The sequence below is a fragment of the Hirundo rustica genome, chromosome 9 (genome assembly GCF_015227805.2).
Source record: "Hirundo rustica isolate bHirRus1 chromosome 9, bHirRus1.pri.v3, whole genome shotgun sequence".
NCBI lineage: Eukaryota > Metazoa > Chordata > Aves > Passeriformes > Hirundinidae > Hirundo > Hirundo rustica.
In genome coordinates this window covers 9,824,751-9,838,614 of record NC_053458.1, presented here as the reverse complement: position 1 = coordinate 9,838,614, position 13,864 = coordinate 9,824,751, and the positions used below count along the sequence as shown (strand labels likewise).

The 13,864-nt window shown below is 55.0% G+C and overlaps 2 protein-coding genes, 1 long non-coding RNA gene and 7 other non-coding genes across 10 annotated transcripts; 7 read left to right on the top strand and 3 right to left on the bottom strand.

Annotated features, from left to right (window-relative positions):
• LOC120756386 (uncharacterized) lies at positions 1-2,171 on the top strand. Its single transcript, XR_005702137.2, has 3 exons — positions 1-139; positions 520-716; positions 1,273-2,171. It is a non-coding gene; the product is annotated as an uncharacterized LOC120756386 (long non-coding RNA).
• LOC120756892 (U5 spliceosomal RNA) lies at positions 382-496 on the bottom strand. The gene has a single exon (XR_005702287.1). It is a non-coding gene; the product is annotated as a U5 spliceosomal RNA (small nuclear RNA).
• On the bottom strand, positions 2,144-2,258 carry LOC120756910 (U5 spliceosomal RNA). The gene has a single exon (XR_005702306.1). It is a non-coding gene; the product is annotated as a U5 spliceosomal RNA (small nuclear RNA).
• Positions 2,259-2,823: 565 nt separating this feature from the next.
• RPS8 (ribosomal protein S8) lies at positions 2,824-7,613 on the top strand. The gene is made up of 6 exons (XM_040072680.2): positions 2,824-2,877; positions 3,724-3,830; positions 4,205-4,304; positions 5,674-5,849; positions 6,809-6,938; positions 7,451-7,613. Exons 1-6 carry the CDS (start codon positions 2,874-2,876, stop codon positions 7,558-7,560), a joined length of 627 nt encoding a protein of 208 aa, XP_039928614.1. The 5' UTR covers positions 2,824-2,873; the 3' UTR covers positions 7,561-7,613.
• On the top strand, positions 3,571-3,655 carry LOC120756896 (small nucleolar RNA SNORD55/SNORD39). The gene has a single exon (XR_005702291.1). It is a non-coding gene; the product is annotated as a small nucleolar RNA SNORD55/SNORD39 (small nucleolar RNA).
• Positions 4,011-4,114, top strand: LOC120756899 (small nucleolar RNA SNORD46). Its single transcript, XR_005702294.1, has one exon. It is a non-coding gene; the product is annotated as a small nucleolar RNA SNORD46 (small nucleolar RNA).
• On the top strand, positions 6,103-6,175 carry LOC120756897 (small nucleolar RNA SNORD38). The gene has a single exon (XR_005702292.1). It is a non-coding gene; the product is annotated as a small nucleolar RNA SNORD38 (small nucleolar RNA).
• On the top strand, positions 7,182-7,253 carry LOC120756898 (small nucleolar RNA SNORD38). Its single transcript, XR_005702293.1, has one exon. It is a non-coding gene; the product is annotated as a small nucleolar RNA SNORD38 (small nucleolar RNA).
• A 566-nt stretch (positions 7,614-8,179) lies between the features above and the next one.
• Positions 8,180-8,309, top strand: LOC120756907 (small nucleolar RNA SNORA35). Its single transcript, XR_005702302.1, has one exon. It is a non-coding gene; the product is annotated as a small nucleolar RNA SNORA35 (small nucleolar RNA).
• A 3,022-nt stretch (positions 8,310-11,331) lies between these two features.
• LOC120756781 (uncharacterized) lies at positions 11,332-13,493 on the bottom strand. The gene is made up of 2 exons (XM_040073457.2): positions 13,464-13,493; positions 11,332-13,182 (listed from the first exon to the last, which is right to left on the bottom strand). Exons 1-2 carry the CDS (start codon positions 13,480-13,482, stop codon positions 11,975-11,977), a joined length of 1,227 nt encoding a protein of 408 aa, XP_039929391.1. The 5' UTR covers positions 13,483-13,493; the 3' UTR covers positions 11,332-11,974.
• Positions 13,494-13,864: the final 371 nt, after the last annotated feature.

Genomic DNA, 13,864 nt, shown 5'->3' with positions numbered 1-13,864 from the left:
CCGGGAGTCCCCGTGGGACTACATCTCCCGGCAGGCCAGGCGGCGGGACCTGGGGGGGTTTGTCGGGAGATGTAGTCCCAGGGAGAGGGCCGGACTGCTGCTCCCGGGGAAGGGAGACGGAGGCGATCAGCCCTGCTGTGTGAGTGCGGCTGGGGGCGGGCAGAGGTATTGCTCTCGGGAAGGGCCGCGGGTTACTCTCGCTGCGGTCGGGCAGGACAAGCTCGGTGCCGGTGGAATATTGAGGTGCAGCTGCAGACCCCACAGAAGTTGGATCACGGTAGTTTTTCTCGGCATAGAGTAGCGATACAACTTTTTCTTGCGCTTCAAGCCCCTTGTGCTTTAATCATACTACTTCATCTATTTTTAAACCAGAATAGGGATAGCTCTACCGAAGTAGAGCCTCAAAAAATTTCTCGACACTCGTACTTGTTCCTCTCCACGGAAATCTTTAGTAAAAGGCGAAAGATTTATACGATCTGAAGAGAAACCAGAGTATACCCTCACTCTCCGCCCCCATAGAGCCCACGTCTGGTTCCCGGCACAAAAGTCAGGGCGACACTCGCCGCGCCGCTCTCGGCCCCGTATTCCCGGCCCGGCATTCCCGGCCCGACCGCCGGGGACACACGCCGGACAGCCCCCGCAGCCAGGGCGGGACAGCGGCCGCAGCGCCGGACAGCAGCGGGACCGGACACCGGCGGCACCGCGGGGCACTCTGGGTATGCAAATCAGGCCGGGAACGGGGCGGGGCGGGCGGACTCAGCCCCAGCAGGGCTCTCGGATCCCCGTCGTGCTTTAACCCCGGCTGGGGACCGTGGGGCCCCTCGCTCACTGCCCCCATCCCGCGGGAGGGGTACAAGTGAAAAACTCGTGGCTTGAGACTAAGGAGTTCAATAATAAAAGCAAAATAGTATTAAATTAAATATTGTAAGGAAAATAAAATAGAATCACAGAATGCTCTGGGTTGGAAGGGACCTTAAAGATCATCTCGTTCCCATCCCTGTGCCATGGGTAGGCACACCTACTAGACCAGATTGCTCAAAGCCTATCCATCCTGGTCTTGAGCACTTCCAGGGATAGGGCAGCCACAGCTTCCCACAGCAACCTGTTCTAGTGCGTCACTATCCTCACAGTAAAGAATTCCTAAAGAATTCCTTTCTAATATTCATTCTTTTGATTTTAAAATGTTCTCTCTTGCCCTATCACTACATTCCTTTGTAAAAAGTCTTCTTTCTTTTTTTTTTTTTTTTTTTTTTTTTTTTTTTTTTTTAATAGGCTCCCTTTAAGTATTGGAAGGCCTCAATAAGATCTCTCCGGAGCCTTTTCTTTTCCAGGCTCAACAACTCCAGCTGCCTCAGCCTGTCTTCACAGGAGAGATGCTCCAGCCCTCTGAGATCATCTTCATAGCCTCCTCTGGATGTGCTCCAGCATGTCTGTGTCTTTTCTGTACTGGGGACCAGAGAGCTGGCTTCAGTAGTAAAAGGGCAGGATTGCCTCCCTTGACCTGCTGCCCAGGATGCAGTTGGCTTTCTGGGCTGCAACTGCTCACTTTTGGTTCACGTCCAACTTTTCACCCATAAGAACCCTCACTTCCTTCTCAGCAGGGCTGCTCTCAGTGAGTTTTCCGGTCTGTGTTCTCCAGTTCTTCTCATGTCTGGGATTGTCCAGACCCAAGGCCAGCACGAAGCACTTGGACTTGTTGAACTTCATGAGGTTTTTGTGGGCCCAGGTTTGTCCAGGTCCCCCTAGATGGCACCCTGTCCTTGAGGTGTGTCACCCACACCACTCACCTTGCAAACTGGCTGCGGGTGCACTCGCTCCCGCTGTGTCATTGATAAAGATATTAAAAGCCCCAGCCGGTCCCAAGACACAGCCCTGAGGCACAGCCTAGCGTTTGTCACCTGTCTCCATTTGGATATAAGGTCAAAGCCCATAGCACCCTGGCCGCACCCATCCAGCTAATTCCCATAACCCACCCGTGAAATCTGGACACAAATGATTGTGGAGGACCCAGTTACCACCGACGTTGTATCATATCAAATCCGCCTGATTATACCTATCCTCTCTCTTTTTCTTGCCTCTGTGCAAAATTTAAAATACTCTGATAACTACGTTATTAAACCTATTTTTAAACCAGAATAGGGGTAGCTCTACCGAAGTAGAGCCTCAAAAAATTTCTCGACACTCGTGCCTGTTCCTCTCCACGGAAATCTTTAGTAAAAGGCGAAAGATTTATACGATCTGAAGAGAAACCAGAGTATACCCCCACCCTCCCTCGCGCACGCCCCGTCCCTCAGCTGTCCCTCTCTAGGACACGGCGACTTTCCACGCGTGCTGCCTGGATCTCCCGCCGGCCCTGTCTGTTCCCGCGACACACACACGGGTCCAGCCCGCGCCCGAACGCAGCAGCCCCGGGGAGCAGCGGCGGAAAACGGGACCGGGGCCGCTCCGCCGACGCGCAATGCACCCTGGGTATGGAAATATATCTGCATATTAATGAGAGATATGCTAATGAACCCAGCGCCTAGAATGCTAATGTATGTACACCACCCACAGCCCGTGTGCGCCAGGGCTGTTGCGCTCGCTCGCGGGACGCCGGGCCCTGGGCCCCGCCTGGAGGCGTTCGCGCAGTGACCCGCGGGACGGGCCTGCGGCAGACAGAGCCCTGACAATGCCCGCTCCGTGCCGGGCCCGCGGGCAGCGCCGCCCCCGCGAGCCGTCGCCATTGTCCGCCGGCTCCCCTCGGCGCCGCCGCGTCTCCAGGCAACGGCGTGCGCCTCGCGCTGGCGGCGCGGTGACGTCACGCATCGCGAGAGCTCGCCCCGCCAACCCGCCCCGCGAGCTTCCGCCCCGCCTCTTTGCGCCGGTGCCGCACCATGGGTGAGTGGAGGGGACCCGGGCCTGCCGACATCCGCCGCCATCCGCCCGCTGCGCCACCGCCTCCGCCCCGATCCCCCACCGGGTGACGAGCGGGGGCTGCTGCTAGCCTTCGCCGTCCGCCTTCGGGGGCGGCCGCCGTAGTGCCGAGCGGCTGGCGGGGGGGAGGGTGAGCGGGCCCAACATGGCGGCTGGTGGATGATGGGGGCGGGCGGCCTCGTCTCGCCGTGCCTTGATTTCCTGCACATCCCGAGCGCCGGGATCGCTCCCGGTGTCTGTTGCAGATGAGCAGATGCGGGTGAGGTGAAACAGCGTTCAGTGGACCCAGCAGGAGGGGTGCAGGGTGGCGTTGTGGCGCACTGAGCAAATTGGCAGCTCGTGCCCTTGCGGGAGGCGGCGTGTCCTGAAGAGATGGTCCCCGTTGGGGACCCAGCAGGCTGAGTTGATTTGGGGTGTCTCTCGTAGGGGCTCAGCGGACAGGTGGGCTGGGGGTCCCTTCCTGTAGCGGACCTACCGCATGCTGCCAGTAGCGTAGGATGATTGCTGTAGTGTGCCTGTCAGATCGGCATCGGGCCCTTCTCAGAGAGTGCCCAGCACGCGAGGTACGTTGGGAGGCAAATTCCCAAAGAGCACACGGAAGAGGGGGCCCGTCTGCTTTGTATAGCTCTGCTGGAAGGGATGTGTTCGGGGCAGATCTGAGTATCAATGATGAAGCTTCTCTAACTGCTGCATTCGGCTGAGTGCACTGTGCGGATACCAACCTTGGAGAGCTGAGGACTCAGAACCGCTCCCTGCTGCTGCAGCCGGGTGGGCTCGTGGCCGTCTCTGACCACCCTGCTGTCCATTCAGGTATCTCCAGGGACAACTGGCACAAGCGTCGCAAGACTGGGGGGAAGAGGAAGCCCTACCATAAGAAGAGGAAGTATGAGTTGGGGCGACCTCCCGCCAACACTAAGGTGAGTGATTGGTGAGGTCGGTCAGAATGGTGTTTTCAAACTCGAGTTGCTTCTCTTGTGCTATTAGAGGTTTAAATACCTGCTGTTTGGTGTGGGGTTGAATATCTGACGCTGCTTCTCTAAAAGGTGGCATTTGCCCCTCTGCTGATGGAAAGCAGTGATACGTTTTTGTAATAAGGCAATTGGAGTGATGAAGCTTTCACCTTAGGTAGATGCAGCAGACCGTTCTGGTCATTCAATGTATCTGCCAATGCTGGGATTTGTCATAGTTACACTGACCACATTGCCTTTGGAGTTAGGACTGTGCTGGGCTCCTGTGAGGGCTGTGCAACATTCCAGCACCATTCCAGCCTGGTGTTTGTTTCTGACTGCAGATTGGCCCACGCCGGATTCATACTGTGAGGGTTCGTGGGGGAAACAAGAAGTACCGAGCCCTTCGGTTGGATGTTGGCAACTTCTCCTGGGGGTCAGAATGTAAGTATGTGGTGAGTCTGCTGCATGGAAGGGAAACCTGTGTTGGTCTGTGGTATTGCTGCAGAGTAGAAGGATGCAAGCATGGATTTGTGGGCTTGGATTGAACATCCTAGAGCTGGCAGCTGAAGCAGCATGCATGGTGATGATGATAACTTTGACCTTACGTGGCCTTAGGGGACTTGGATTTCCACTAAGTTCACCATGACAGGATTGTCATAGTTACACTGAGTGACATGCTTCCCTTAACATTTTATGGGGAAGGGCCGCTAAAGAGGGGTTAAAATCCTACATATGAGTAGTTCTTCTTAAATGCAAGTTTTGTTCATCAGTGAATATGGTTACTAAAAGTTAAGTGATGTGCAACAGAGAAGGGTGCTGAGGATGCTTGTGAGAAGGCCTGACCCTAGGACAGTGGTACATTAGCATGTGCAATTTCAAATTTCTGCTTTGCTAAGCAAACAGAAGTGGGAAGCCCAGAAGCAAGAGGGGTATTTTGTCATATTTCCCCTGAGCAAGGTGGGTTTTCGTTGTTTTACAAACTGACAACAGTATCACTTGAGCCTGGGCCCAGTCAGTGTTGCTGAGTAGGACAGTAAAGCAACAGTAAGGAAATTGGTGGGTTAGTGGCCTGTATGGTGTGAGGGGACAGGACATGCCTTCAGTTATCTCAGAGCATTGTCTATGCAGTGAAAAGTGCCATTACAGTCAGTATGGCACATGTGAAGAGGCTGAGTGTAAATTGCAACAAGGACAAGGTACATGAGTGAAGGGAGGAGACCCATCTTTTGCACGATCTTTGTGTATGTGGAGGGCTGTTTTCAGGGCAGGTTGCTAAACAGTCGAATCTAGTAGCCAAGACTGTGTGCTTCAGCTGGGTCTTGGAAGGGTGAAAACACCAGCTTCCCTTCTCAATTTATTCATAAACCCTCATCCTACAGAAGTGGTTTCTGGAATGTGTTGCAGGGCAGTCCCACTCAGTATGGCTTAATCCAGTAATTCTAGCTAGGGCATACAGCGCTGAGCCCTATGTGCAGTCTTAGTTGGTATCTGCTGATCTTGCAGTCTGGAAATTTATTTTCTAGAATTACTTAGATACTTTTGATGAGTTCCAGCAAGGCCACTGATCCTGTTTTTTCATGGAGGAGGGGTTTAATTTCCAGGTGTAGATTTCTGTCCTAACACCAGAAAGTTTGACTGATAAAAAATAGATGCATCTTTTTGTTAAATTGAATTCAGTGCCAGGCAGGCTGGAGGGTATGGATGGGATGTTGAGTGCAAAGTTATTTAAAGGGTATGTGTGAGATGCTGTGAACTGTATACTCAGTCGTCTGATCCCTGTAGGTCTGAACTCATGCTCTTCTTTTGAAAGGCTGCACTCGCAAGACCAGAATTATTGATGTTGTGTACAACGCTTCCAACAACGAGCTGGTGCGGACAAAGACCCTGGTGAAGAACTGCATTGTGCTCATCGACAGCACCCCATACCGGCAGTGGTACGAGGCCCACTATGCCCTGCCCCTCGGACGCAAGAAGGGTGCCAAACTGGTACGCCTGGGCTTGTCCTTTCGGCTCCTGGCAGAGCAGCCTGCACTGCCAGAGGCAGTTATCCACCCTGAACAGACAGTGCCTTCCAGAATAGGGTTGGGTACCCAGCAGTGCTATCATTGCTTATCCGAGTTGTGTTCCCATAAGTTCCCAGAATAAGTCTGGCTCTCTTAATAGAGTGCTCAGTAGCAGGAGCTCTCCCGGAAGCATTGCACCCATTTGTGCACAAGGACCTGCCTGTCAAGATCTTTGTCTTCTAATGATGATACCTTTGTCCAGTTCTGCTACTGAAGGGAGAGCGATGACAACTTAGGATGCTGAGGAAGACTTTGTAGGTCTGGTTCTTGTGCTGGGCAGTGATTGCTTTGGTGAGAAGCTTGGGGATTGCTAATTGAACTTCAGCGTGTTTTTAAGTGTCTTGAGACTACACTGAGCCATTAATCTAAGAATCAAACCCCAGATTGCTAGAAGGTGTTTAAAACCCCACATGTAGCATTCAGGCTAATCTTTGCATTAAAAGCAAAGCAATTCTTGTTTTCTTGTTTGGGTGCTGTATAGTGCAGAAGCAGGGGGAGAGCTCGTCTGCCTGGACTTGCGCCACACCCAACTGCTTTCATTATTTCTGCAGAGGGAAAGAGTGTTCACTGCTTTTTGCAGGAGGATTGATTCACCAGGGAAGCCTTTGCGGTTTCATTGACTTGAGAACAGCCTTCCCTAGGGCACCGTGCTCAGTTGTCAGCAGTGACTCTGGTTAGCAATGCTGCATTTCTTGGTCTCAAAAGTGAAATGCAGCACCTGGTTCTGTGAGATCAAAGTATTTGTACCTCAGCCAGGTGTAACTTTGAAGACAGTACAGTGCTGAGAATACAAGGGTTTCCTTCATGGTACTGGAAAACACCTGTGTTAGTGGAAGCTGGCCATTTGTTAAACAGTTTTTTTGCTTTTGATCTTGGGTTTAGACTCCTGAAGAGGAGGAGATACTGAACAAGAAGCGTTCAAAGAAGATCCAGAAAAAATACGATGAGCGGAAGAAGAATGCCAAGATAGCAAGTATTCTTGAGGAGCAGTTCCAGCAAGGAAAGCTACTTGGTGAGTCCCAGGCAGCATTAATGTAACTTGTTTTTTTATCTTCTCCAGAGATACCCCATTTGTGGCTGGATGGGGAAATCTGGCTAGCCAGGCTCCTGCAGTTGATTATTCCTCTCGGGGCTTTGAGAAAGAAATGGGGTTCAAGACTTGCAAAATGAGCACGTGTGTGTCAGAAAAACGTGCTGCAGGCATCCGAGAGCTTTGATGTTCCGAGCTCTGGCAAACAGTTGAGCATTCTGAAGTCTTCTGGTGATGAGACCTTTGTCCAGTTCTGCTACTGAACCCGAGCGATGACAGTTTGGAGATCTGAGGAGGACTTCATTAGGGACTGCAGCCACGCCGCTTCCAGAGTACCTCAGGCGGGGGTGCTGCCGAAGGCACATGAGCTGGTGATGGTTACTGATGAGCTGCTCATCCGTGCTGCTTCAGAGGGGCTTTGTGCAGTGTTTGTTCTTTGGTGTGTGCACTGGGGTGGGGAATTGCCAAGCTTTAACGGTGACTTCTCCTTGCAGCCTGCATTGCCTCCAGACCTGGACAGTGTGGCCGAGCCGATGGCTACGTGTTGGAAGGCAAGGAGTTGGAGTTCTATTTGAGGAAGATCAAGGCCAGAAAAGGCAAATGAATAAAAACTCTTGTGCTAAGAGGACAAATAAAACCAAGAGTCTACTACCGTAACAGGTTGTGCGCTCATTTGTGTGTACAGTATTCAGGAGGCTTCTGTAGCTCCACCTGCCTTGTAAAATGTGAAGGGAGATTGACCGCTAGGAGTCCCTGAGCCCCTTAATGTCTTCAGGCAAAACTTGACCCTGCATGTGCTCAACAAAAACATCTCTGTGGGTTCTAAGTGACTTAGGGGACCAAATGTGTGTGAAAGAGAGTTGTCAGTTTTGGCAGAAGTGGAGAATGTTCAGTATTAGAAATGTGTGAGCAGGGGAAAGGTGCAAGTGTCCACCCTCATTAAGAGTTCCGGGTTTCTGGGAGCTCCTAATGTCTGCCTTCCCTCCCTGTTCCTGTGCTGTGTTAGGTCAGCATGTGCTGTGGTTGGAGTGTTGGAGAGGTCGGTGAGCAAATGAGCTGAAAACTTGGCTATTACACCTTCAGCCTATGCAGCTGCTAACTCGTGCTTCTGCTTTCCACATTACGTGAGCTCCCATCCCCTGGTTCAGGCCAGCAGCCCCTTTTGGTGTTTCCTGCTTGGTTGCACAATTCCCTGCAGGATCTGGTATCTTAACCAAAGTAGGTGGCACTGTTCAGTGACCAGCTGGTCTTTCCCTGACCTCCTTGGTCTCATTCCAGTGCAAGATCAATTCCTTCTAGCAGAAGGGCCAGGCTTGTGTCATGGTCTGTCCCTTTCGAAAGCTGGATACAAACTCCAGCTTTCTGCCCTGTCACTTGTGGAATTGGAAAGCTGTGGCAAACAAAAGCTTTTCTGGATGTTTTGGTGATGCCATTCCTAGAGGCTCCTGTCCTTAAGGAAAATAAATCTCTATAAATCATTGCTCTTTGTGCAGGTATTGGGGGAGCCCATCTGAGGGCAGGCCAGGCTCACACACCTTGTGCCCGTCAGGTGAACACCCCACAGACTTCATCCCATTTGTGTATTTGCACAAAGGCCTCGTTTATCCATTGGATCACTGGTGCACGTCAGGCTTCCTGCAGCCCCAGCATCACAGTTATCTCTGAACTGAAGCAGGTGGCCCATGATCATCTTGCCCCAAGCAGAGTTGTGGTGAGACCCAAGTCTCTCACTTTAAGAATGCAACTCTCTGTGCCCCAAATAGCTTGGTTGGGGGGGAGGGTTTAAGTTTTTTTCCTGTGATGCTGTGCCACGTTTGTCAGGTGTAACGGCAGGAGTGCCCTGGGGAGTGTGGGTTCATCCTGTGTTTCTGGAAGGGAGGTGAGCACGTGTCAATGCCCGAGCTACGCGTTGGAGGATGGTGCCTGTTCCTGGTGACCAGGACAGCAGCTTGTGGTGTGGATGTGCACTGGCCCACCCCACAGATTGGGTCTGTGCTCACGGGCACTGAGCAGAGCCCAGGCCAGCTGGGTGCCGCTGCAGTTCAGGAGTCCCTGGCAGTGGGACCCGGCCTGGGTGGGATGTTTGCACAAGCACATTCCTTCTCCATAGTGATCCGGTGTAAACTTTCGCTGCTCTCCAGCAACGCCTGCTTTCCAGAGAGGTGGAGCAGAGCCGATAAGGGCACTTGGCAGGGATGTGTCACGGCTGCTTCCTATGAGTGTCTGTCTTCTCTCCTGTCATCCTCCAGAGAGTGCAAACAGCATTCAGGGTGTTTCTGGGGAACTTTGTACAGATGGAGAAACTCGGGCTTTATGGAGCAAATGCCGGCTTGGTGTCAGGATTATAAACCTGTCCCCTGATGAATAGGATTATGGCTCATCACTGTGTGCTGTTTACAGTTACTGCTCTGAGAAACAGCTGCCAAGGGCAACTGCCCACAGGAAGGAAAGAGGCACCTGGAGCTGCACTGGAGGTGTGACATGGGAACAAAGCAGTGGCAGCTGGCCAGGCGTGTGTGGTGCTTCACTCCCAAGGTGGCGCAGGCACAGCCCTATGGATGGCACAGGGATTTACCTGCCTGAAAGTGGGCAAACCTATGCACTGAGCCAGGAAGGTGATGGGCAGGGGCTGGAGTTAAGCACAGCTTTAGCCTGGCTAGGCTTTGGAAGTGCAAAAGCCTGGGCTAAGGACCTTACCCACTTCTGATTGGTGGAGGGTCTGAATTTAAAAAATTGTTTTCATAAAACAATCAGCTGCAGCATAACCCAGGTGAAGTCACGTGTTTTGTGTCCTGCTCCTTGCTGTTGAGTGGCTCTCTCAGCTCCACATAGTATTAACTTCGGGGTATTTTCACAGGGCATGATCCAGCCCAGGAAATGACCTTGTGGTTACACTTCAATAGGTCCATCAGTGACCTGGACAGCAGTGGAAGAGAAGCAGGGCTGGCTTGTTGAGGGAATGGGGGAGCTTTAAAGGAAAGGGGGCATGCAGGAAAGGGAACTTTTAAACTAATATTCTTAGGGAAAACACGTGTCTGACTGCCAGGACTGTCACAAAGAACAGGGAACACTGGGTTTGGTCACACCTCCCTGCCACCTGTCACAGGTGCAGATTTGGGTGGGGGCTGCAGGTACCAGAGCAGGGGCTGGACAAGGCCCAGTGGGTTGATTTGGGTCACTCCCCTTTGCATCAACTGTGGCATCTGAATTCAGGCTTCATGAGGAGGGAAAGGACAGGAGGTTACACTGTTCCCAGCAGCCTGGGAATAGGACCCCAGAGTACACGGGCAGAGGGGGCACCCGTGGAAGGGCTGCCGGCATTTCTGGCACACAAGTGAAAAATGCAGCTGTTGCTAGCCTTAGTTAAAATCTGCAGCCATGGGGTGGGCTGTAGCCCCTGGAGACAGCTGCTAACCCTGCCTGTCCTGCCTTTGCCCTGTGTCAGCTTCTGGTCCCTCTGTCCCTGTGGGGATGTGGGGGTGTCATGAGCCAGGGAACACTGAGATGCCCTGGATATAGTACTTGGCAGAGAGTCATGGAGGGATATTAAAGGCTGGGATACTTTCCCAGGGCCCAGGAGAGAGCAGGGAAGGAAGAAGTCCAGCTGGATATAAAACAGTGGGAAACATCCATGAGTGACAGGAGACATGAAGGGAAACCACCCCATCCTCGTCCCCAGGCCAGGTGGGGCTGGGACTGAGCAGTGCTAGGACTGAGCAGTCCCACCATGGGCTGCTGGAAGCCCCACTGCACTGCAGGAAACACCACTTCCTCTGCCGGCCGAGCACCGCGTCCTGCCCTGCCCAGCTCCCTCCCTTCCTGCCTGGGCACCGGGCCCAGCTCGGCTCCAAGAGCAGACGGGGTGGCCAATGCAGCTTCCAGCCTGGAGACTGCTCCTGGGCAGGAGGAGCAGGACTCAGTGGTGCCCCCCACAACCACAGAGAAGGGCTGGAGCACCCTCGGTGAGGATTGCTGGGGGTGCCTGTATTGGACAGTGATTTACAGCACCCCCAGCCTTTGCCCTGCTCCCAGGGGCCACACAAGTTTTTATTTTGTTCAGGATCTGTTCTGTGGCATTTACAGCAGGCTGACACTTTCCCCACCCGTGTTGTTTCCTGTTACCTGCCTTTAGCCAGTGCCCAGCCCTGCTCTGCCAGGGTTACTGGGCAAGACCCTCACTGGGCCATCACCCAGGGCATGGGAGGGTAGATGGGCTAGGAGTGAAGTCCACCATGCCTGCAGTCCCCACATCCCACTGGTTTGCTTCCCACTACCCCAAAACACAAAGGAATGGAGCCACACTGCCAGGGGTAAAATGATATATTTCTAACAGAGCTGGAGCCTACAGGGCCGGGGCAAGGGGCCCCCTCTGATGCTGCCCTGTGTGTGTGTGTGCACTTCACACACTCGCTCCCACAAGCGTGCACACACACACCATGAAGCAGCACGTGTGCATTGACTGTTTCAAGTCCTTGTGCCGGTGTGGGGTGTGGGGTGGGCAGCAGGCAGAGCCACCACAAGATTCCCCTGACAAGCTCAGGGCACCCTGTCCAAATGTGACACTTCCTGCAGAACACACAGGCAGGGCCAGCCCTGTTTCATGTCTACAGACCATGTTCTCTGCAGGTTGGAGAGCAGCAGGTCTATGCCAGACCATCTGCCTCCAACGAGAGAGGAAGCTCTGATCAGCGGGTCTGGCGCACACACACAGCATCACCACTTGATCCCCAAAAGCAGCCCCCACCTTCCCTCCATGTCCTTCCTCAGGCACCACCGGCCTGTGGCAGGGTCCCCAGAGCCTGAAGCACCCTTGCACCTTGCCCAGCTGCAGCACATGGCAAGCGAGGGGTTCACATGATAGCACGGAGGAAGGGATGGGTATTTGGGGGTGCAGCTTTACAGACAGCAGTGTAAGCCATGGCAGGACAAAGCACACCTCTCCTGCTCTGGTGGCTTTCACTCCTGCCTGACCTCTGTCATCCTGCTGGTGTGTCCCAGACACAGCCCAAGTCCTGGCATCAGTGCAGGTCAATGGTCTCATACTCCAGGTTGTCTGAGTCCTCCAGCTCGATACCAGGTACCAGGTTGTAATACCTGGTTGACTGACTCATGTAGATCTTCTCCCGGTCAGCAGAGTCCTTCAGGACTTCGCTCACGCTGACAGTGTCCACCTCTGGCTCACTGCCCAGCTCCTCTGCCCTTGGTGCTGAGGTGCCCAGCTCCCCTTCATGGGATGGCACCTGGGAACTGCTGGGGGATCCCACCTGTATCTCCACCTCTTCGTAGAGGTCTCTGCCACTCTCCAGTGGATCCACGAAGGGCTGGAGCACGACCTGCTTCCCCAGCAGCACTTTCTTCTCAGTCTTGGAGGGAGCAGCAGGCAGCTCATAGGGGATGTAGTGGTGGGGTTCTGCAGGCACCGGCACACTGCTCCTCTCTGCCATGGCCCGGTGGCTCTGGGACCTGCTCTGAAGGCTGTAGTTGGTCTTTTTCTTTTGCCGGCAGAAGCACCAAGTGATGCTGGTGAGGATGAGGAGAGGGGGCACGCAGATGAAGAGGGCGGTGAGGCCGTGCGAGCGGCACAGCTCGTCCCGGGGGATGCTCTGGAGGCCCACGCCGTGGTAGTGCTCTGGTGTGTGGCAGATCACCTCAGCAGCCTGGCTGGACCAACCCTCCAGGTTGGTTAGCAAAGCGCAGCTGCAGTCCCAGCTGTTGTTGGAGAGCTGAAGCTGGAGCAGGGACGGCTTCAGGAGGCTGGTAGGAAGGAAGGTGAGGGCATTGAAGCCCAGGTAGACCTCCTGGAGCTGGGAAGATGCTTTCAGGAAGGACCTGGGTAGCTCCTGAAGCTGGTTGCTGTCCAGATAAAGAACCCTCAAATTAGGGGCATTTTCTAGAAAGCTTCCAGGGAGACTTTCCAGCAGGTTGTGACTTAAGTGTAAGATTTCCAAGGCAGGAGGGACTCCCCGTGCGTTGCTGATGGCCTTGATGCTGCAGTGAGAGAGGTAGAGCTCCCGCAGCCCCTGCACCCCCACCAGCGCACCCCAGTCCAGGTGGGTGATGTTGGAGCTGGTGAAGTTGAGGCAGCAGCTCTCAGGGAGCGGAGCCTCCCGGAAAGCCTGGTAGTCCATGAGCTCCGAGCAGTTGCAGATCGGCGGTGCCGGGTCGAGGGCAAGGCCGGCAGCGAGCAGGAGGCTGCCCCAGAGGGACACAGCGCCCAGCCCGGCTCCTGCGGGGCGAGCAGAGGGGACGGTGACTCTCTGCGCGACCCGCCCTCCCACTCCCTTTCTCCAGCCCTCCCGGCCGGGGAAAGTGAACCCCACTTCTCCTCCCCACCGCGAAAGGACCCGCTCGCCGCGGGTCCTCCCGGAGCCGTCCTCCGGTGCCACCGTCCCCCGCCAGCCCCGGGCCGGCTCTCCGGCGCCGTCCCGCTGCTCCGGCCGGGCGCCCGCGGGCAGCGAGCGATCCCCGGAGCCACGGCCGTGCCCCCCGTGCCCTGCCCGGCCTCACCTGCCGCCGCTCGCCCCATCCTCGGGGGCTGCTCCGCGTCCCGCCGCGCTCCCGCCGGGCGCGGCTGCCGGCTCCGCCTCGCCGCGGGGCGGCCCCGCCACATCCCGCCCCGGTCCCGGCCCCGGCCCCGGCCCCGCCACATCCCTCCCCGGCCCCGGCCCCGGCCCCGCCACATCCCTCCCCGGCCCCAGCCCGGCCCATAGTCGCCCTTCAGTCCCCCGTGCCCGGTCCCCTCGCAGGGGTCCCGCCAGCCATGGACCCTCCAGCCACACTGCGCAGCCGTACCCCCAAATTGCGCTTGATCCAGCTCGCCTGCAGTCAATCGACCCGGGGTCCCCCTTATTCTGCCCTTCCTCCATAAGCCATAGTACCCATCCCTCCATCATCCTTTGCTTTTCCAT